Source organism: Liolophura sinensis, chromosome 12 (genome assembly GCF_032854445.1).
Source record: "Liolophura sinensis isolate JHLJ2023 chromosome 12, CUHK_Ljap_v2, whole genome shotgun sequence".
Taxonomy (NCBI): Eukaryota; Metazoa; Mollusca; class Polyplacophora; order Chitonida; family Chitonidae; genus Liolophura; species Liolophura sinensis.
Window position 1 is genome coordinate 22,096,600 of NC_088306.1, and position 24,319 is coordinate 22,120,918.

Below are 24,319 nucleotides of genomic sequence, written 5' to 3' on the forward strand. Positions count from 1 at the left end.
AAGCCATCTACCTTCCGCATCTATCTAATTAACCTCCCAAGTTAAAAGTGCATCCGAAGCAGCTAGCGTGGGATTCGAACAAGCAATCTCCCTAATCCTGGGCATAGCGACCGCAGCGAGACAGTGAGCCTGAGAGGATCAGACTTGTAATTGAAACACGTTGTTCAACAAACAAGGGCTTTACATTGTAAATTAAAAGCGGAAGTGTTGACATTGGGTCCTGATTTCGTGAACGTATTGGTGTAACTCTGTGGTTTTCCAAATATGAGTGTAAAACTTGGAATCGGAGTCCTCAGAAGCTGATGGTACATCAAACTTGTATATTAAGGATCAAATTCGGGCAAATGCAACCTTGAAGCAATTGGCAGCCTACTGGTGAACCGAATTTACTTTTACATTTATTAATTTTATTGTTCTTTAACGTCATTATTCACTTACGGTGGTCAGTTAATGGGTGGAGGAAACGGGATTGGCCGTGGTAAACCACCGACATTTGGCAAGTTACTAACAAACTTGTCTACATGTGAAATTCAGATAGGCTCACCATATATTGATGTAAGACGAGTGGTCTTCAACGATAATTAGATCACGCAAGCGTCCACAGCAGCGTTAAATTATAAGCAAGGCATCGAAAACAGTGAGATTGAGAACTAATTTCTTTTCCACATTTCTTCAATTTCTGCGTTATTTAGGTGGAAACATTCGTAAGCGGTATAAAATAAAAAAATATTTTAACCAGGCGTGGTAGAGACTGCTACGGAAGCATGGAAGCAAGGAAGCATTGGCGTGCGCATTTTGATCACTCTGATTTCATACCTACTGACATGACAAAAGACCGAGAGTTACAATCTGAAGAAATTTATTTGGACAAGGCTTTTCTATCATACACAGGATGCGGAACAGTGTACAGTGTCAAAAAAAAAAAAAAACAAGTCACGTGACCTAATCAATCTGTACATAAGTTTCCACGCATACCCGGAAGCTATTAGGGGTACACGTAAAAGATGACCTGTTTTTCTTTTCTTCTTAAATATTGGACTATTTACAAAAGCTAGAACCCATTACTTCATTCAGCGGCACACTTTCAACTATGCATTACATGACGCCGTATGATGGTGTCTATAGCAACACTCGTATACACCACGGTGTGACAGTGTATTAAAATGACGTTGTGACCCCGGCGTCTTATGGAGGTCGGCCTTTGTACATGTATATTGGAGCAGATTTCTGTACAATCATCAGACGCTAATGATACCTTAAGATCGAGGATCCCTATGGCCGTTTGATATTTGCGATGTGGTACTGAAGTCAAATTATTCTAGTGATAATCTTACTTTCTATGGTACAGATCAGTCGCATTCCAGTAAGAAGTGGGCGAGCCCAGAAGTGGCGTGTATGATCACGACAAATCCTATATCTTATCACATGTACATTTCCCACGCTGTTTCTAATGGTATTCCCTTCTGAAAACCCAAGTCAATAAGTTTTACGCTCTCCTTAGATGACTTTTCACAAAGTAGCGGTAAATACCCTCATGAAAGTGATGTATAAGCTCCCAAGGCCTTGCTCCGACAACTAAGTAAAGAATGTGAATATGCAGAATCTAATATGTGACAAGCAACTGACGACATCGTACGGTCTGCTGGCTCATTGTAAGAAACGGCTTCTCACTGCCTAGTCGGAGACGATACTTAGCAATATTAAAGGCAATAACGTTATCCTGGTGTGTGGTACCCTACCTTCCAAGAAAGAGAAATCAACGACACTGCACGGACTAATCAGAGTGCGAGCCCCTCTCTGTGGTCAACGGCTGAAACTATCTTATGGTTTAGCAGCTTGCGGCAGAGAGAAGCCAATGACGTCTTGATACAATCCTTCCAAAAGGATGGCTTTACTGAAGAAGTCAAGGATGTTTTGCAAAAGCGTAAAAATTTTCGTTTTGTATTTTCGTTCTACTCGGGCACTTTTGCATCGTGTCTGAATAGTTAAGCCTAGTTTAAACCAAACGGCCAAATTTTGCAACTTTCTAGGGTTGCCACAAAACTTTCGTACATTGGTCATGTTGCTAAAATGGCACCAGATGTTGAAAGCATGTGTTGCCATGAGAAAACACAATCAACTTAGGCAATGGTCTCTTTCTGGAAAAAGGCCATCGAACTGCTCCAGTTTTCTTTGAACTTGACGACAAAATAGAACATATGTTTTGTGTGTTACCTTCTTCATGGTAACGAATATATAATCATGGGTATTAGATGTTATTATCATACCAAATATCTTGTTCTACCCGAGTCACTACTTACATGTTTTTAACTCAAGACGGAAACTTCTCCATACTTAAGTCTCCACATGTATTTTCAGACGATTTTCTCCAAATGACTTTTGTACGTAAAACTGTCTTTTACAGATTCAATATTTCACTTATTCAGGAAAGATAATTACACGGAACACATGGCTACCAAACTTCCACATAACCTATAACCAATTAAAATACCTCAACTTAAACCATCTCAAGCAATGACTTCTGCTCTACCAATACCTCCCGTTGAAGGCTTCTCATCCTTTGCAAACGTCGAAAAAATTTCCAAACTTCAGCTAAAGTAATGGTACTATGAATTATCAGATTTATTTTTCATAAACTCAAGATTGAAAATAAGTCCCACTGTGTTGACTTGTTCAAATAACAACCAGAAACTACACAAATAGCAATAATTTCATTTTCTGACTGCAGTTTTCCCAAGATACCAGATTCATCACCATCACGGCCATTCAAATCAAAACCGTTATATTCTGGAAGGCGTTTATATAACAGTTCCTCCAGTAGTTTATCAGTCGCTTGTAACACAATATCCGCCTTTCCCTTTACAAGGATTGATCTAGAAGAACAGCTTGGACACCCTTTTGATTCAGACGCAGTCAGTTTCATCATTTTTCATCATATACGCAAATGCCAAGAAAATATTACAAGGGCATCCATTTGTGATCCCGACCTCATCACCCAAAACTCTTTTGACGTTTTCAAAAATGCCCTAGATCAGGCCTGCTTTGTAGTACAAAAAAAAAAAACAGGGCAATAGCTGTTAGTAAGTGGACAAAAACCGAGACAGAACAATAAAATGACTCGTTTCAAATGTAACCACTTAGGCGCTGATGGTAAACACCAAAAGGTTGGTTGCATATTTAAACTTGATAACACTGTGATGTCAAGTGGAGCATGGTTGGAGTCACGCACATTAGTCTCAGGACTCCTAAACACAACCACTAATCAACCACAGGTGAGGCATCCTGCAAATGAGCACTGGGTTTCGTGTTGTCCTGCACGAAGAACAACTGGCCTAAAGCTAAAGATGTAAAAATCTAACCGACTACAAGGGACTGACCAACAAACTGACAGAGCTGTCTTATCTAGTGATTGTCTAGATTTTAAGATGGAGATGCCCGGCAAGAGGGAACCACATGGAACAAATTAAAGATCAAGTACTACACTATAAACTTTAGTCAGGAGCATCATTTTGCGGTAAGAACAGTTCGCCAATACCCTGACACGTTAACAGTTGTGAAGGCCACTGGCTCTTTATAAACATCACATAGTTTTAATACCTTTCAGACCGTCTATCTCATTTCAGATAACAGTTCCTGACAGCAATCTCTGCCCAAGGGGTTGGGTTTTCTTCACCCAACGTTCATTTCTTTGGAATATGTAACTTGACATCACTGGAAACATCTACCAGAGTCTTAATTAAACTTACTTTACCCACGATTAAGTCTAATTATTTGCTAGGTACATGTATGCCTGAGGATGAAATAGCCTTGTTCATTCTCTTCTGCTTTCAAGCTCTGCTTCACATACAAACCAAGCTTAGGGGTATCATGAAGAACAACTAGCCCCGGCAAACATATTACGCTGACTTCAGCTTAATGTTAGTTTTCAAATGACATAGTCTATCGCAAGTTTCAACTGTAACACTTAGACGTTTTAAAGTCTGATATCAGTTTTCTAATATACATGTGTAGTTGTACAGAACAGGGGCTACCGCTAAGCCCATGCTTTGCGCCACAAACTCAGAACAGCGCAAACATACAATAAAATATTTATACATTAAATACCTGTACATGGGTATATTCATAACATGCTTTAAGCAATAACATTACAAAAAACAAAAGCAAAAAAAAAAAATTATATATATATATATATATATATATATATATTATATAACATCCAACCTCTTTGGGCATTACAACAGGCCCAGTTGGTATGTCCACGGATCAGGAAGCCAACCAAGATCTTGGGGGAGAAAACAGTTAAGACCCTTTAGCGGCTTGTGGCTCAAGTGGTCAAGCCTGGCTAACCGGTTTCTCTTTTTAACCCCTACACAGTGCACAGGTGTAAGAGTCTGTATACGATGAGTGTCTCAGTCACACTTGCAGCACCGTTTGCCACCGTGAATATTCATACACACACATATATATATATATAAGTACTCCATTTTGAAAGGTGGCTGTATCTTGCGCATCAGCGCATCCACCGGAGGGCTGGGCAGTCCAGCGGTCAAGGGCAGGAATGAACAGCTCTTAGGCAACGTATGTATACACTTTCCTGTAACAAAGAGGAAACAGGAATGTGTCTGTAAGCACAATTCAAGGACGATCAAGGTGTAAATATTTACAAGCTGGATCCCTGTTTTACTATAAAGCTGTCTTAACTTGCATGTGGCATGAAAAACAAACTTATTACTAATGACAGCCTAGACATACCCTAATTCTTCTTATTTTTAGGACAGATATTAGCAGTAGTGAAAGCAAAAGAATTGCATTTCTTTCCCAGTTTTTTTTAGAAAAGTAAAGACATGAATATGCTGTTCTTTATGTTCTTTATCCATGTGAAAAAATGAAACTAAATACTCCTGCTACAATTACATGCATATTGGCTAAAAGGAGCACACCTGGTGTTTCAAAAATGAAAAGAATTAGAAGGTATGCTCACAAGGGATAGATAATTTACTCTTGTTTTAGACATATTTTGCAAGTCTGAAAATTATATGGCAGCAGGACATTGTATCAAATCTTACAGCTATTCTAAGGTGTTAATAAAGTTGCAATGTTATTCGCATGACAGTTTTGTCCTGTACTAAACAGTTGGCTCCAGTCACCTCCTACAGAGATGTCACGTCATGGCATATAGTTGTATAAACTAGCAGTTCATAGTGCACAAGTTGAAGGACGCGGGTAATATATGAAATATTGTACCTATCATCTGGAGTTCGTGCCAAATATTCTCTTTCTATCAAGCCCTCGATTCTCTTCTTGATAACCACTGGACTGGGAAGAAAACGGGCCTTTAGCTGTTCTGTTACCTGTACAAAGAAAGAAAGCACTTATGCAGATATTTTAAGCTGGATTAGAGCAAAACTACTGTGTTCATAGGTTAGAAAGTCCCCATCGCTGCTAGGTGAAAAGTGCATTACCAGGTCCAGAACTAAATTCATGACAGTCACACGCAGAAGTAAATATTACACATTTTAGAGATGATCTTTAGTCTAAAAAAATTATATACTGGCACGCTACAGTAAGAGCCAAAAACATGTCACAGTAAGCTTTTTCATACTTGGATTTATTTATTTGATTGGTGTTAAATGCTGTGCTCAAAAACATTTCACTTATACGACAGCCGCCAGCATCATGGGGGTAGGAACAGACCTGTCCGACCAATCCTTGCTTACGGCGAAAGTTTTAATATGGTAAACAACGTATTACATGTATGTGTACTTTGTGTTACACCATGTGGAAGTGATGCTGCACCAGAATGAAGTGTTTAGCAAATGTTTTTTTTTTGACTAATCTTAAAGCTGAGCGTGCATCTCAAAAAAACTAAACACATGTTTAGACCAATGAATAGATAGAAATGATGGAAATAGATGACACAAACAACAGCTTACCTCTGCTACAAGCACGTTGTGTTGTAGTTTTTTCCTGGCTTTCATGATTCTCACAATGGCCGCCTCGATTGTACACGGTGGTTAAGGCTAATCACATAAAAACAGCATACATGGTTTACACGAAGACAATGTTTCTGTATTAAATACAAGATTGTGTGATAAAACACACTTCTCAAGGATGCTCATAATATTATCATAAAGAGTATCCCTAAGTAGACGTTTTCTTGGATGAGTAAAGTAAGGATGCAGATTCAAACGTAGAGTATGAAAATCAGGCCAAGGGCAAGAATTATACTCTGCAGGGCACCGTATAAGTTCTCTCCCCTATAAAGGGAATAATGCCCATGTTCATAGATTGACATCACCGGGGTTCAACTCCATACTCGAGAACATTTGACATATATGACAGATACTGTGTAACCGCCTACCTTGATTCCTAACAAATCTTTTGACTTAAAGCTTCAACCAATACAGTGTAAAAACACAAATTAAATAAATAAATAAAGCTTTAACCCAACACATGAAGCTGGATTCAACCTTGCAACCTCTTTGGCAGAGCCACATTAGAGCAACAATTTAAAGGTGAAGAACACATTTGCACAACCTATACCTTAAAAGAAAGAGCTATACTTAAGATTAAATGAAATATCTAAATTGTCAGCAGCACATGTTATCTGAGTTTTTAATAGTTAAACATCAAAGACTTAAACGCCTCCTTTACGCAGTCATTTCCACAGATTACATATGTCATCATCCTTAGCTTTGCCCTGGAGCTCTTCAGGACATGGCATTCCACATTTTGGCAGACAACAGCCACGAATGTTGACATGATGTGGCCCTCTAGTACGTTCATTCCAAACTCTTTCTTTTTTAGAGTTTTAAAACCTTTAGCACCTTGACGTCACAATGAATATTCAAGAGGTGGAAAGGAGGCTTTTCATTGGACAAGCCTAAAACATGGTGGGACTTTCAATATGTCTCGAATCGGTGGATATTGTAGAAAATGACGATGTTTAAAGCCATTTTTTTCTCTTATGAAAACTTCAAAAAAACAAAAATAAAATTCCACACAGCTTGTGTAGCTCTTTCATTTAAGATATAGTTTGCATAAATGTGTTCTTTTCTTTCAACTGAATGATTCAAAGGCCCCAAACAATGTGCATGAACTGAACTGTGTCAATAAAGAAAACACAAAAGTATTTAGAGCAAAAGGATATTCATGTTTCCTGTCCTCATCGACTTTACTTCTGGTTTCTTTCCTCTCAGGTTCAGACTCTCCCTTTGCAGCGACTGAAAAAAAAACAAAAAAAAAAACACGCATTACTCACTTTTAACAGGTGTTTACTACAAGTACTTATTACGTATTGGCTTGTCTTGTCTATAACACCCAAACAATTAGGAACACTAGAACTTTTCTGTTCACATCTCTGACAACAGACACCACTAGTCTACTAACAGAAGGCGGACCATTCAGTTTCTCTCTTCCTTATAATGACTGATTTATTTGACCGGTGTGATATAATCTTACTTGGGAATTTTTCACCCATACAGAAGCTGATGGTTTGTTGATGGAAGAAAAGGGAGTGCTTGGAGAAATTAATAGCCTTCTGTCAGCTTGTGCCGTTTCCCTTAAATTCATGCCACCAAGAAATCAATTTTATTTATTTACTTCATTGGTGTTTTACGCCGTACTCAAGAATATTTCACTTATACGACGGTGGCCAGCATTATGGTAGGAAGATACCGAGCAGAGCCCCGGGGGAAACCCACACCAAGAATTAAGCCATTAACACTATTTCTAGAGTCTTCAGTACGACCAGTCTTGGAGTTGAACCATTTGTTGTCGGAAGAGGCGACATTATACAGGCTAGACATTTTTTTTTGCAACTTCTCAGCTCAGAGAGCATACCATCTTGCTAGTGGCTCACACAAGGACTCAGCAGAAACAAGCCATTGTGTCCACTGGACTCGCTGCTGCCTGATCCTTGCTTGTGACAACACAGTACAAAAACATACTTGAAAGTTTACCTGTCTGAATTTTCACCCTGTACAATTTTGACGTAAACTGGTCGTTAACTGTGAACAGGTGATCTGATTCTGAAACAGAGTTAAGTTAGATTTTGTTACAAATAGCTTTGAAATAAAACATTCATATTTTCTCTTTTACACTGTTTTACACTTGCCTCTCTACACGCAAGTAATTTACATTTTTACCACGAATTACTTGATCCTGATAAAGAAATTGTTATTGCAAAATGTCATTTGCGTTTTGCATGCTTATTTTACAGGTATGAACTTTTATCTTTTCGATAATTTTCCACTACATATGCTTAGCTACTGTGCTTACTCAAGGTCCTGTTAACATTCCTACTTTCAGTTTAACTTTCTCACCTATTTCCTTAGTCTTTGGCTCCTTGTGTAAAATTCTCTGTGTGATTTTTCCCAGAGCCAAAGACTGTATTGCTCTCATCAAGTCTCGCTCTGGTATGTCTGTCTCTGTCTTTATTTCCTGTAAATAAATAAATACATACATGAAGAACAGTAGAAGTTGTTTTCAATCTTTTGGGGTTTTTTTGCAGCATTTCAGCACAATAGAGTTTATCAGGGATGTTAACCATTAACCTGGAAGTCACAGGTACAAATATCACAGGGTAAACAGTTCGACATCTCATGCAATGCCATTACTTTCTCTGCACCGTTCTATTTCTGTGACGTCACAACTACTTTTGCTTTATGAAATCACACTGCAACTTTTGCACTACCACAAAATGTGATGAATTATGACATTTATTGAAAAGGTAATTGTTTAATTCTGATATTTGTTATAGCTTTCAGCTAAAATTGGCAATAAAATGGCGCTTTTTCTCATGGACGTGCATACATTTAAATCTGATTTATTTTACCTTCTGTTCAAATTAAAACAATTTGTTTTCATTTATTAACTTATCATCACTCTCTTACATTTTAACATTTAAAAGTTTGGGCCTCAGCATCAGCCTTACTTCATAGGTGCATTTTTCCCTATTGTTGAACAGCATCAGTATACACATCTGGTATGTGGACACTTGGATGATGTGTTTGCGAGGTCCTGTCTTTGAAACACTGGACGCTCCGTTTTCTCCACTGTCTTCTCTCTTTGCGCCGAAAAATGTGGCGTTGAGATCTGCTGAACCCAGCTGAGGCTGTAAAGTCAGTTGTCTTCCACTGTGTTTGGCCAAATAAAATCTGAAAACGAAACGTGTTACTCAAGTACGAGATATTTCATCTTGTATCAAATTTGTTTCGCTTACTTGAATCAGGGTTCAAGCAGCACGATATTTGGTTAAACTCAGGACTTTCCAGGACAATTTCAGGTGGTTGCATGACTTTTTTTAAGACTGATTATCCTCACCACTGCATAGTGCTGTCCTCTTTTCTTGTGGACAATTGATCATTAGCCATTCGCAAGTATTTTCTCATGTACAAATGACATATCAACAACAAATTAAATATCTTTCTCCCCTTAAATGTCAAGAATTTGGAACCTAAATCAAGCAGCCACTGTGTCAATAAACAGATTGGGATGGGTTGTTTTTCTCATCATTTTAATTCATTTCCAGGACCCCCAAATAAATTCAATGACCTGCACAAAAATTCCATGGCTTTCAAAGTCTGGAAATTTTACTTTCATATTCCATGTCTTTCCACATATTTTCCAGGTCATCAACACTGACAATACGGCTAATGGCTAATATGAACATTTCAGGAGACGTCATGAGAACAGAGTGACGTCTCTTTACAAGATTTGGTCACTTTTACAGTACCGCAGTGTCAATCTGCTCATTTTAACATGGGCGGTAATAATAGAAAATTAAATGAACAGGATTACATTCATTTTCTGAATTACATGTACATGTATATTATTGGATGTGTTTGGTTGTCAAATATTACAAAAATAGTGATATTTGATATAACCTGCTAGCAGTTTCATCTAAACATGAATAAAGCTATGCTAAAAGACAAATAGCCATATTGTGCCGTAAAGCACTTGGGTGTCATTCTGTTTGCATAATGAGACAACTCAAAAACTGCAGTTTCCTCCCACCATAATGCTGGTCTCTGTGGTATAATTAAAATTTTCTTTAGTAAAACACCAATCACATAAACAAACAAATGAAAAACTGTACACAGTATAGAGATCCCTTAAGTGAAAACTTGTTATGGAAACTATGACATGAAGTCATTACTCACAGCGTATGGGACCATGATGAACCTCTTGGATGCCTCTAAAAGACAGACATTCTTATTTCCAGAATATGGACAACGATCCACATTTTACTGCATTACTCTCTGGAGACAGAGATTTGACCTCAGTCATTTATTTATTTGACTTGAGTTTTACGCTGTACTCAAGAATATTTCACCTTAAGAAATGACAATTTCACTTTCACCATGACCATCCACAGGTTACTGGCAGACCTTTTTACGTGTGACTGGAGAGGAAGCCATCATCAGCTGGACTTGAACTCACAGTGACTGCACTGGTGAGAGTTTCTGAGTTATTGTGCTGCACCACCCCTAGGCCACAAAGCCCTCAACCGCTCGGTAAGTTTTGGGCAATTCAACCCTCTTGACAAATCTTACCTCCTGAACGTTTCAAATGCCATTCTCGGGGCATGAGGAATACTGCATTGTGGGGTAGCAGACTGAGTTGGCCAGAACCCAGTTGTTAAAACTCGAACAAATAAATCTACTCCATGAAGGTTAGTCTGAAACAGTATAACAAAGCTAATTCAGAGACTTTATATCCCATGTTAAATATGCAAACCTTTGTTTTCAAACTTAATCTGAAGAGCCACAAAATGAATGAATGCATACAAACTTGAATAATCTTTGAAGCAGTTATTACATCGAATCTAAAAACATGACAGACAGACAGACAAACGCAAATTTATATCCCTCACCATCGGCGAAGCTCGAGGGGAAAAAAAAAAAAAAAAAAAGCAGACCATGGATCGAAATTACATATGTATTTTTGGAAAGAGAACGGATACAACAGAAAACCCCTTATGGTGTCATAGGATATGTTGTTTCACACTACTGGGGTTCTTCAACCTTTTCGCATGTTTGCTAAGTGTTAGCAAAGCATATTCTGAAGGCATTCTTCTTCGTAGACTGTTACTTTTTTGCTTTTTGTGAAACCCGGCAAATGGCCAATCCAACCAATGTAGTTTTTTCTCCAAACTGAAATTACAAACATTTGCATAAAATGCACTCAAAACTGCTCTTCAATATGCAAAAAGATTGAGGAATTAGGGTATTTTTTTATGTTTCATATAAAATAACATAAAAAAGGTACATTTATAGTCACAATCTGTATAATTATGGGCCCCTTCCACAACTATTTCCACAATTGTGAGCTAATGCACTCACCCCTCACAGAACATTGCCTTACCTCTGACTGTTGTATATGGTTCTTGAATTCTTCCATTGTTGTATTGGATACTGTCATGTCTTTGAACATGCCCTCTAGCTTGGAAGTAAATTGACAACCACACTCAGTCTGCAAGAACAATACAAAACAAACTGGCTTTATAGTCTTAACACTGTGTTATGTTATGCCACACCAGATAAAATTTTTATTTTACGGGCAGAATGAATCAACTTTTCGATGTCCGAGGGGGTTTAAAACTAACAATAAAACTGAAAAATCATCTAATTTGTGGTAAATGGGGACTGTCCTAACGATTGTTCCTGATAAACACATATTCTGTAACCAGAGAGCCTTGAAAATCATGAAGAAAAAAAAAAAAATTCCGATCAGGCAAAATAAAGAGGATGTAATCCAAATTTTACTTTTGCTCCATTTTCTGTCTGTATAACACAAAATAAAACTGGTCTAGTGTTACAGCATAAGAAAGCAACACAAATTCCCAATATTATGTGAGGTCTCATCATTATATTGTTCATTTCTTGGCCTTGTCAGAGAAAACTAACATGCTAAGTGTAATTATTATTATTCACCAAAAAAATCTGTGGACTGGACGAAAAAGGTATTCTAATTGGTCAATCTCTAACCCTATTAAGAAGTCAAACCCTTCCTGCACCTTAAGTTTGGAGATCATATTCTTCTCAGAGTCATCTGATACACTTTTGTTGAGCAGTAAACGTTTTGCCAAATGCTGTTTGTAGTAACGTTCAAAGACATCTTTGTCCTGAAGGAAGCGGAATAGCACCATGCTTTTGTCCAGCACGTTCTCGATTTCCTGTTCTGACATCTGGCAATAAAAACACACTCAGACCTGTATATTTCATGAATTTACATCAGTTTTTACATCACTGACATCAGCTGATGATAAGTACTTCTCTACAGGAAATTATTTCCCATTATTCACAAACATGACTTTTATTTATTTATTTATTTGACTGGTGTTTTACACCGTACTCAAGAATATTTTACTTATACAACGGCCGCCAGCATTATGGTGGGTGGAAACCCGCCATAGCCCAGGGGAAACCCACGACCATCTGCAGGTTGCTGGCAGACCTTCCCACATATGGCCACAAAACATTCTGGTACTTCTCTCAAAGGTGACTGACAGAAGTTTAGGTGTAAATGGAATATGCCTTTAAGTCTAAATCATGGATATAACAATTGTTGAAAGGAATTAAGAAGCCTGAATATATAGCAATGTTGAACATAACCCGCCTCAAATTTCTGTGCAATGGGAAACTAGTGAACGGGCTAGTTGCTAAACAAAAGGGTTCAATTCACAGCATAACTCATCATTTTCTTCTGTGACAAGGCAGTGGTTGTGTATTACCTAGATGTTTCATGAACACACAGATAACTGCGACATGATAAAGGAAAGAACAAAAAAGTTCCTAGTTTTGGAGTGCTTTGTTCGAGGTGGTAAGGAGTTTTACGTATTCCCCACGGAGCTCATAAAGCAAACCAGTAGTTCACAAGCACTGCAGCACAACAGCACTGAACGATGTGTTATTACACAGTTTGGAACGGACTTGTGTCAGCCAAAAACTGTTCGCAATTGCTTATCACCTGCTAATATCATTTGACATTATTAGCCCTCTTCAATAGGTAGCTTGACATCTGGAAATGTTAGGTTTATCTTAACATATCACTTTCTCAACAGGCAATTCAAGACTATGAAGCAAATATCATCCAAAACTGACAGGCCAGAAAAAAAAGCATTTTCTAGATCCTTGCCAAGAGATCATTTAACAGTCACCTGTTACACAGTAGCAGTCCAAGGGAGACTACTTGATCAGAAAACATTCAACAAATGAGCAACTAGTTGTCTCCCTTTCTTCTGCCATTTGAACATACATGTACGTTGTGGTTCTGCTTGATTTCACTAGCTGATTGGTGTACAGCGTTACTTTTAAACGAGTATTACAGAACACTCTTGTGCCCCAGGAAACATTAGTTAGCTCTCTTACCCCTTTGACACCCTTCTTTAGTTTGTCATCTATGAACAGGGAGAGGTACTCTGGAGATTTGGCATTGAGGTTGACAAAGTACTCGAAATCACTGGAGATCATCTGTTTAAATTGTTTGTCGTCATTGAAAGACTCGTGTAGGAAATGGTCGAATCTGTCCTTCAAATCCAGTAAATTCTGAAAACAATTGGGAATGGAAAATACTGTAAACTTGTTGATGTACATGAAACTTTACTATGACAGAGAGGTAGGTAATTGCTCACAACTGTGTATGGTTGAGACAAAACACAAAGTCTAGTGCTAACGAAGTACTCACCAGGTATTGAGAGCTACATGTACTTTATAGTTACTGAACTTTCAGGTAACTGGTATGTATTTCCAACACCAGACATTTTTCAGGGGTGGGTGGCGGTCAACCAATAAAGCAACATTGCATAGAAACATTTTTTGAACTTAAACTTCACAAATGTTAAATATAAATGTTGCTATGGGAGCCAATTAACCTTCAACACCTTAACACACCTGTTGTTAAGTGCTGATATTAAACTCACCTGTATATATGTGATAGCATTCTTACTGTCATCACCTTCTTCTGTGACCAGAGCCTTGCCCTGTTCCCTCAGGTATGCACTGATGCAGTCACACATAGTCTTCAGCCCCTCGCGTACACGAATGAACAGCTTGTACATACAGGCAAGATCTACAACGACGACGTAAACAATTTGGTCACATCTTCAAGTTTCTAATCTGAAATATGCATCAACACATTGAGAATGTGACATTTGAAAAATATCCATTCAAGCAGCATGTGTAATATTCCACTAATGGAGTTCTGTGGTGTCAGTAGTAACTACATGTATATTTACCTGAAAAGAATATTGCACAATTTTCAAACTATGTCGTTTTATTAATATCTAAACAGGGCTCTTGCTCTTTTGTCCTAGTCAAATTCCATGACTTTTCCAGGATCATTCAAGCACAAATTCCATGACCTTTCTCATAAAACACCAATCAAATAAATGATGGAAGTTCACGCCCAGGGTAAACCAATGACCTTTGGCAAGTTACTGATTGTATTTTTTTTTTTTTTTTTTTTGATTGGTGTTTTACGCTGTACTCAAGAATATTTCACTTATACGACGGCGGCCAGCATTATGGTGGGTGGAAACCGGGCACAGCCCGGGGGAAACCCATGACCATCCGCAGGTTGTTGGCAGACCTTCCCACTTACGGCCGGAGAGGAAGCCAGCATGGGCTGGACTTGAACTCATAGCGACCGCATTGGTGAGAGGCTCCTGGGTCATTACGCTGCGCTAGCGCACTAACCGACTGAGCCACGGAGGCCCCTTACTGATTGTAATAAAAGCCCTTGGAATCTTTCAAATTCAGTCCGTATGGCAAATCATAAAAGAAATTCTGTATTTACCAGAATCATCTTGACTTTTGATGTTGTGAAACTGAACAACATGTGTATCAGTTATGTCCATCAGAGTTATGCAATGCGGTTTCAATTGTAGACTGTAAACAAATTTATTTCCATGACTTTTCCAGGCCTGGAGATAGATATAAAATTGACTTTTCCAGGATTTTTGATCACCACAAGAACCCTGTCTATACCATACTATTGGAAATTGAAATTCTCACAAAATCAGCTTTCTGTCATACCCCATGAACAAACCAGTAACATTTAACTTAGATTACCTCAAAATGCAAATTTCAAGTATTAATAAATGTGATGCAATAACATGCAGGTTGATCAAATAATGGCTCAGGTTTCCTGAGCAAGTGTATTTAAGCTCTTGCACATACCTTCTGTTTTGTTATTTTTCAGCATGTGAACAACTCCAGAGTTTTCCATCTATAAATAAGAAGGGGAAAAAAAAAAAAGAATGAAATTAAAACATAAGCACATATTTTTTTTATCCTCAGATTTTATTTGTTTACCTGATTTTTTTTTTTACGCCGTACTCAGGAGTATTTCACTTGTGCGAAAGTGGCCAGCATTGTGCTGCAAGATATTCAGCATATGACTACCATAATCAGGGCTCCTCTTTGAGGGGTTTTGACGAAGGACTAATATTGGAATCCTCAACTGGATATTTCCCTTGTATAAAGTGATTCCAGTCCCTTATTCTTAATGACTAAATGTTCCCATTCTTTAATGACTTTTTGATATACCAATAAGGACCAGGTCTTACCTCTACTATTGTCTTCATGTGTTTACTGATAAGCTCATCTTCCAAAACCTGAAAGTATATTAAAGACATAATTAGTCATCAACTGGTATCTCTGAGGATACCGAGAGTGCTTGAGTGTATGTCAGATCTTCTTATTCAGAAAGATTTAAGATAGGGTAAACCTTTGAAGATGTAGCCTGTTGAAACAAAAGCAGTATACATTTTTCGAAACAAAATATCACTACAACAAAGGGACTCATCCATTTACAGCATGACACCATCTCTTTAGAACACGAATAGGTCAATCCACCAGTTTCAACACAGGATGGTATATTTGAACAATTTACAAAAACAAATAGACGTCACCTTAATATGACCTTGATGTCTTATGAAAAATACGATTTACGACGTAACATGAAAGTGGGTCCAGCAGGGCAAGGACAATGTCCCAAACCACAATATTATACTGACAGGGGCAAACTGTTTTGTACAGCTACAAAACTGCCAATCAAATAACGTTGTAACTTTTGTAATACTGTGAACAAACTGAGGATGTGTGATTATGTCCTTCACCAACTTAATTATTTCAAGGCTTGTTTACGGGTCTTAGTGCCAGGAGAGGCTGAGGTTATTTTTTACAACCGCATTATTGTCAGTCAGTCAGTCTCACCCGGACGATGGGCTCCTCCGTCGTCTTGTCCAGATAATGTCTGGCTCTCTCCGCTTCCTCGTTAATCCTCGCCTCCACCTTCTTGATGTACACAGAGGCACTGTTCTCAGCCAGGAATTTCTGACTCTCAGACTGAAACACCAGTGGATATCAAAATAGAAATCTAGATGGTACCACCCAATCAAATTCAACAATTAACTCTTTACTGAGAGCTTTGAATACATTCATATGACTGTTGTTCAACAGCATACTCGAGACTTTTTCACTTACACGATGGCTATGAGTTTTATGGGAGGAGGAATGACCTCAAATACAGCTGCACAACATGGTAACTATCGCATTAAACCTAAAGTTTGGCCTCTACAAATGTACACTCAGATGCATGTGAAGGCCATGAAGTGATGCTTTTGATAAAAACAGCTTAGTTTCCCTGTTCAGAAATTTATCAAACTTGGTAAATCTGTCAGACTGAAGCTAAACGTGTTACCGTAATTTTTCAACCTATTCGCATGTTTGCAAGGTGTTTATTCAAGCATTAGCGGAAGGCAGTACTCTGTTAGAATGATGAAATTATACTTTTTGTAAAGCCCTGAAATAGACCAATCCAACCAATGTAGTTTTGTCTTCAAAATCAAAATCAAAGTGTGCATAAAATGCACTGAAAGCTTTCTTTCATATGCAAAGAGGGTGAGGGATTAGAGTAGATGAAAAATGCGAAACTTTACATGAAATACAGTATATACTATTTACAATCAATGCCATAATGTTCCTAGTATCATCCACTTCATATAGACTTATGTATATATGTTCTGTATGTCCTTTCTTTTCTTTCCCCAGTTTCAACCCTTTATTTTACAACCACACTCCTATACACCGCACAGTGAGGGAGCTGCGTGGATTACAAACTACTGCAACTTGTTTTATTGGTTCTTGCTGTGCATATCATCTCTGTTTTCCTACAGGAAAGTTTCGACAAATGAAAACACAGTACAAGTGCCCATAGGTGTCAAAGTAGACAAATATGGTAACTTTGAATAAGCCTTTAGCATTAGAGGTGATATGTTTAATGTGTTCCAGTGATCATGTATATCCTGTGAATGCTGCCAATTACCCTGTAGAACTCCGCCGACTGGTCAAGGAATGGCCGCTCAAAGTCCTCCTCATAAACTGACCGTGAATCAATGCCCAACACCATCAACATTTGACAGGCGTTCTTCACAGCCCCCCTACAAGTGCAACATGAAATGAAACAATTCCATGGCATGAAACCAATAAAACAAAACATGAAAAAGATGTCTTCTGTCACTGAAGCTCACGAACAATGACAGTATGAGAAACTACAAATTTTCCAGTCATGTACGGGATGGAACCCACACTTCATGCACCGAATCATTGGGAGTCTTGCACCTAATCATTGGGAGTCCTGCACCTAATCATTGAGTGTCTTGCACCTGGTCATTGGGAGTATCACACACAAGCACTGAGATTGAAACCCTCTTTATTTTAAGGTATTTCACAGTCAATATTTATTTATTTATTTATTTGCTTGGTGTTTATGCCGTACTGAAGAATATTTCACTTATATGACGGCGGCCAGCATTATGGTGGGTGGAAACCGGGCAGAGGCCAGGGGAAACCCACGACCATCCGCAGGTTGCTGCAGACCTTTCCACGTACGGCTGGAGAGGAAGCCAGCATGAGCAGGACTACAGCGACCACATTGTCGTGAGACTCCTGGGTCATTGCGCTGTGCTAGCACGTTAACCAAATGAGCCACGGAGGCCCCTTCACAGTCAATATTAAATACAGCTGTACTTCAAGCTTTTCTGAAGCCCAAAACCAAAAAAATTCCACCTGATTCTATTTAATTCTTTTCTATCTGATTGTTTAGTTAATGGCCTTTGAAGGACCTGATGAGACAACACTAATGGCTCACAATTAAACCAGGTATAGGTCGTGGGACAGGTTAAATCCAGTCAACCTGTGGGTAATAAGAAGGGTGTGATACCTGTCGACCACCTCTCCCCGCCGCTCCTTAGCCACCATGTCCAGCAGCGTGGTCCTCAGGTGATCCCGTATGACAGGGTTCCTCACCACCTGGTCTCGGAAGATCATGAGCCCCAGGTTATACACATTGTCCACGCTGTTCTGCTGGACGTACACACGGTCCTGCAACAAGAAAGCAAATTAATAAGGGAAATCTGACACTCTTTCTTAAGAGATGGAAATTGTAATGTTTTTGGATCTTTTTATTTTATTTATAATTATTCTTTTTATTTTTATTCAGTTTTCAACAACAAATTTCTGCTGGATCATCATTATTTCCATGCTCCAGAGTCCTCACAGTACTGATTTCAACCACTTCCCTGATTTCAACGACTGGATTTTTCTGTCACACTTCTATTCTTATGACAGGAGGGGAAGGAAGCGGGGGGGGGGGGGGGGGTAGGCATTCATATAAATTTATTATCACATTAAACATTATTTTGGTTGTATTGTCAGTGTTTGCTTACACACTGTGTTAAAACACTGCATCAGCGTTCAAGAACCAAACATGGAACCCTTCCCAACACAGTGACATCTCAACACCATGGAATGAGAAAAACATTGTCCAGAAAACCGTGATCGAATGTAATGCACCTGACTTTTCAGCTCTGTTTCCATACATATATTTTAGCATGAACTAGTCCTTAACCAATATTAAAAGTTCACAGCTGATTTCTTGGCTAAGTCAACGTCATGAACATGGTGCTGACCAGAACTAGGTCTATCCCATTATGGTGATCGTCAGATTGCAGGAGAGGAAGCCGGCATGAGTTGGACTTGAACTCACAGCACCAAGATGAGACAACTTACCATGTACATGAGAATATCCCTGATCATGACCATGGCTGTCTGATGGTCATTCCATGCACTGTTTAGAGTCTGCAGGAAGTTATTATTTAAAGATCCTAGTACATCTTCTCGAACCTGGTAAAACGTAATAACAGAGACCATGTATGAGATCATCAAGTTTCTTTCATAATAATATCTCCAGGTCATTCCATTTTTGTTGGGGCTTAAAATCCTGCTTAGGAACCTGCATTTTCACTTACCAGAACAGCATCAACTTCAAATGAGATCAATTTCATTTTATGACTGATAGAAGAATCATAACACTTGACACTTATAATTAATTACAAGAAATTACATAACATTAAACCATGCAATTTACATGTATTGCAATATTTCTTTATTTTTGGTGTTGTACTCTTCATTTAACTAATTACAGCCATGGGTTTCATAGCAAAATGGATCTATTCTGTTAATTTGACCATCCACAGGTTGCTGGAAGACCTTCCCACGCATGACACAGGAGAGGAAGCCAGCAAGGGCTGGACTCTAACTTAAAGCAACTGAATTGGTCATTGGGACAAACTGGTACGCCGGCCATGGAGGCCCAAGATTTACCTTTTTAATAAGATGATCTGTCACGACCTCTCTCAGCCCTGTGTACAGTTTTTCACCATGTTTGTGAAGGACCATGGTGTAAGCATTGCGGTACAACTCCTCGAAACTTAAGCCACTGTTGTTCTTCCTCTGTATTTCCTGAATGGCGTTCTTCAATAGTGCCCATATGTTGTTAACATACCGCTCATCCATTGTCATCTGCAACGGTCAAGTATTTTACACAGTTATTCACCTTCCTACAGTGACACATTTACACAGTAAACAATATAGGCATCTTAAATTTACGAACATCTTCTCTCACTATTCTTTCTTAGTTTTCTTAATACTTCCATCAACAGTCATTCCACAGCATTTTCACCTTCCCCCTGCCATAAATCATCATAAGAGTCATACCACAAAAGATCACAAGCCAGTATCCATTAGCTGCTGCAAGCAGATCTACATGTATATGCACCTCTGCCTGTCAGTCGGTCGATTGGTCTGTCAATCAAACTCGAGATATTATACCTTTTCACATGGGCCATTCGCAACAGCCCTGAGAGCAAGACATCACCTTTTTGCAGCATGTCATAACTAATGCGAATTTCCACTTGGTACAGTTCAATTTACATATATCTGCCTTTATCAACAGGTGAAATAGGAAACAGATTAATGACATTAAAACAGAAGACTATGAATTCAGTGATGTGGCATAAAGCTTCATAAATCAATAGATTATCAAACCACAGGGTACAAGGAAAACTAATCTACTGGAAAGTTCAAACAGTTGTAAAAACTGTTTTTTCCCCCCAGCAACAAAATGATAATATTACAATCTGTAAAACACATGTCAAAAACTGCCCTCAGTACAATTTGACATCCTTTCTGAAACAACCACACAGGATGGCAATTAAACGAAGTTAGAATCTGAAGTATATTTCACTGTCATCAGCCTTGTAAGATATGCTATATTGGGATCACATGCTACTATTTATAGGGACAACTGACTGAAACGGATACGGAATAATATATGGCACTTCCTATCACACAAATCTACAGTCACACGAATGATATCATTATGTTCAAGGCGAACAAACAACTTGAACATTCTCCTTGCCTCTTACTTTTGTCTGACTGGAATATCAATTTTACAAAAAATTAATTGATAAACAAATTTTGACGACAAATAATGTCAACAACATCGATGTGTCGCATGCTGTCAGGTATTTCAAAATAAAAAAAACTTGACAAAGGATTCATTCCTGAGCAAATTTGAATCTGGATTGATAAAAAACTGCTGTCAACCCAGCAGTTGACATTTGACAAAAAAGACCGGATAATGTGAGTGTAAAAGATTTATCATTTTTATAACTTACTGGAAAGGCTCGGATACGCATCTTCGTATCTTTCTTGACGCCTTTGCCCATTCCGCTCATTTTCGATTTCCTGATTGTTTCCACGTCCTGTATTAAAAATAGCGTAAACGCCAGGTAACCTTTAAAATATTTCTGTCTTACGACTTCATGCGTCGCCTAAGATGTCACGGTCGCAGAGTAGACATTGGAAATATTCTTTTCTCAAGAAATATTGTCCAAATGAGTCAATTTCGAGGATACTAAATTACCACTTCATCATTCACCATATTCGTTTACCCGTCACTGACTTAACCTGTTCACACATTTTGCCAGCCGAACATATTCCCTCCAGATTTCAGTTCTGCGTTGATTTCACTCGCTTCGCTTGAAGAACGGAAACAAAAGATATATTTACACAAATGTTTATGGAAATTCTGTACCGTTTTTATTTAGTTTTGGTGCATTTGTCGTCTTTATTCTGTTCCATTTGTATTAATGCGCAGAGGATCAAAGGTAAACATTGAAAGGTCCGTACATCCCATAATACTACACTCAAGGGGATAATCTTATCCAACCACAGAACTGTAAAGTTGACTGCAGTAGCCTCCCTTGTTTCTACCACCTAACAATAGCAAAACCCTCGGTAAGTAGCCCATTCAATCATCACACCACGCAAAATTCGCTGAACTTTGGCAGTTTTAAATACTTGTCAGCTTTGCAACAACGACGTAACCCCCATCAACCCCTGCATATATTAAAACACTTTTTTATGTGATTGTAGGCCGACTGATTGATGATACCAGACATTGTTAATATGTATACCCGGTACACAGTATTTATTGTGGCATGAATTACAGTTACTTTACATAAACAGATGAATTGATATTACTTATTTGACCCCGACCCTTCATTACGTCTGGCCTGCACAGACAAGAGATTACACAGGCTTAATCAAGAATGCAAAGTGTACAGTTGAAAGGTATAACATTGTCAAATGGTGAAAGTCAGCTGGTGAAAATAGTGCCTAATTCATTTATAAATATATGTTTTTCTGCCTTTTTTATTTTTATGAACAAATATTGCTTCTTAGATATATAAGCTATATTTCACCCTGTGGAATATTCTATTTCAGAGAATTGTTACGACAGTTTGGTTTTAAGAGGGCTGAGTGCATTTAAAGCACACTTCATTTCATGTGCACACATCAGTCCTATAATATGGCAAGCCGTTTTCCTTTTTATTTCCCCTTTTCGTGACATCTTAAAATATATCATGATGTCGTCAACTGAATAAATTATATCAGTGAATAATTTAAGATATTATAAAATAATTTTAATATATCTTAAAATAAGATATCATAAATTCATTTGTGATACCATTAAATCATTTCTGGCAACGAGGGAAAGGGGGGGGGGGGGCGTGGTGTAGTCAAGTGGATAAGACACTCGCCATTCAATAAGAAGAGGTACGGGTTCAATCCCAGCCTTGGGAAGGACATTTCTCACTGCTCTCATTATTCGTGCGTCACTGATGACAATATGCTTTGGACAAAGATCGTTTCCTCTTGTAAAATTTACCGCAATCGTGTAAAAAAGCGTGCGAAAAATGCTTAAAGGAAAAGAATAATTTGAAAAGAAGTACATGTAAATATCTGCAGAAAGATATTTGACAACCTTCAGCTGATTTTTTAGCTTTATTTTCCCGTTGAACTGGAAGCAGTTAGATTTTTGGTTTCTATGGTGGCCCGTATAGACCATGCATGAATAATCTCAATTCTGGCTTGCATATACAGAGTGAGGGTTTGGTTGCTTTTATATTGGGATTTCTGGTGGAGGCGCACTTATGAAGAATGGGTGCTTGGTTCCCTTTATATTGTGATTTCTGGTGGAGACGCACATATGAAAAATGGGTGTTTGGTTGCCTTTATATACTCTGATTTCAGTCGCTGGAAACCATTTTAAAGAATGTGTGTTGGGTTACCTTTATATACTCTGATTTCAGCCGCTAGAAACCATTCTGAAGAATGTGTGTTTGGTTACCTTTATTACAGTCTGATTTCAACCGCTGGAAACCACATGTTAAGAATGTCTTTTTGGTTACCTTTATTACAGTCTGATTTCAGCCGCTGGAAACCACATGTTAAAAATGTCTTTTTGGTTGCCTTTATGTAGTCTGATTTTAGCCGCTGCAAACCACATCTAAAGAATGAGTGTTTGGTTGCCTTTACAGTCTTATTTCAGCCGCTAGAAACCATTCTGAAGAATGTGTGTTTGGTTACCTTTATTACAGTCTGATTTCAGCCCCTGGAAACCACATGTATAGCTCGGTAGCTCTGGTGAGGACGCCTGTGTGCTTCGATGCTGTCTATTAGGATGTGATTTGTATTTAGATTTACCTTTTCACACTTCTTAACTAGCAGCTCCAGAATTTGTAACTTTCCATGGGTTTGTAAGTTGTCACAATTCACGAATATGCCATTCATTTCACTGCACCAGACCATCAACCTGTCCATAATTATGTCAACAGATCCATCAGATTAATTAAACGGTTCCGCTTTGTACTGGTGATATAATAAAAAGACTTACAGCACAGAGAGCAAAACCAGAGTAACGGTGACAGTGTGATAACTGGCAGGTGGTCACACTTAATGGGTGAAATATGGCCTCTTGTCAATTTACCTAAGTCAGGGTTTTATGGTTTCATGGCCGGTAGTAAACTAATTAGTGAAAAAGTCTTCTACCAGTACCAAATAAATGACTGCTAAGGGTGTGTCAAACATTTAACACTAAACAGTTCTGAAATTCTACGAGATATATTACTCTAATATACGGTGGCCCATATACGACATTTTCCCTTTTTCTCAACATTTGTAACTTTTTCTTAGGTTTCCACCTTGGTGAAAACTCACGTAATGCAAGAAGCCTCGTTCTTGTTTTCGTGGGCAGCCGAACTTTAGGATGGGTTATTAATGGAAGATGAAATCATTTTGACTACAGATAAAATTTTCGGGACACTCTGGAGGGAGGTCGTGTGGAATTCCATGTGACTTGTCTCATTCACGTCTCATCCACCGATATAACACCCCATGCTCCCTATCATATTATACTGACATCTGAGCAACAAGTCCTGCTTGCTTGCTCGATCCTCGCAGTGCTGAGCACCAAGCGGGGCGACAAAAAGTGCCCTTTTTAAAAGCCCCGATCTGTGACCATTAGGCCACGGATGTCGTTAAAGTGTCATGTACAATGATAACTCCAACATTTGGCAGTGATGGAGAAAAGAAAGCGTTCATAATATTAGCTTAACACTTTGTGA

At 38.4% G+C, this 24,319-nt stretch overlaps 1 protein-coding gene across 1 annotated transcript; it reads right to left on the reverse strand.

The window, feature by feature from the left end:
- Nucleotides 1–4,245: 4,245 nt before the first annotated feature.
- LOC135479137 (cullin-3-like) lies at nucleotides 4,246–21,296 on the reverse strand. Its single transcript, XM_064758891.1, has 20 exons — nucleotides 21,026–21,296; nucleotides 19,671–19,868; nucleotides 19,077–19,190; nucleotides 18,229–18,389; nucleotides 17,332–17,446; nucleotides 16,221–16,352; nucleotides 15,572–15,619; nucleotides 15,183–15,231; nucleotides 13,925–14,073; nucleotides 13,374–13,550; nucleotides 12,020–12,190; nucleotides 11,368–11,475; nucleotides 10,557–10,681; nucleotides 8,936–9,158; nucleotides 8,325–8,442; nucleotides 7,962–8,030; nucleotides 7,150–7,223; nucleotides 5,934–6,002; nucleotides 5,245–5,351; nucleotides 4,246–4,594 (listed from the first exon to the last, which is right to left on the reverse strand). Exons 1-20 carry the CDS (start codon nucleotides 21,083–21,085, stop codon nucleotides 4,570–4,572), a joined length of 2,292 nt encoding a protein of 763 aa, XP_064614961.1. The 5' UTR covers nucleotides 21,086–21,296; the 3' UTR covers nucleotides 4,246–4,569.
- Nucleotides 21,297–24,319: the final 3,023 nt, after the last annotated feature.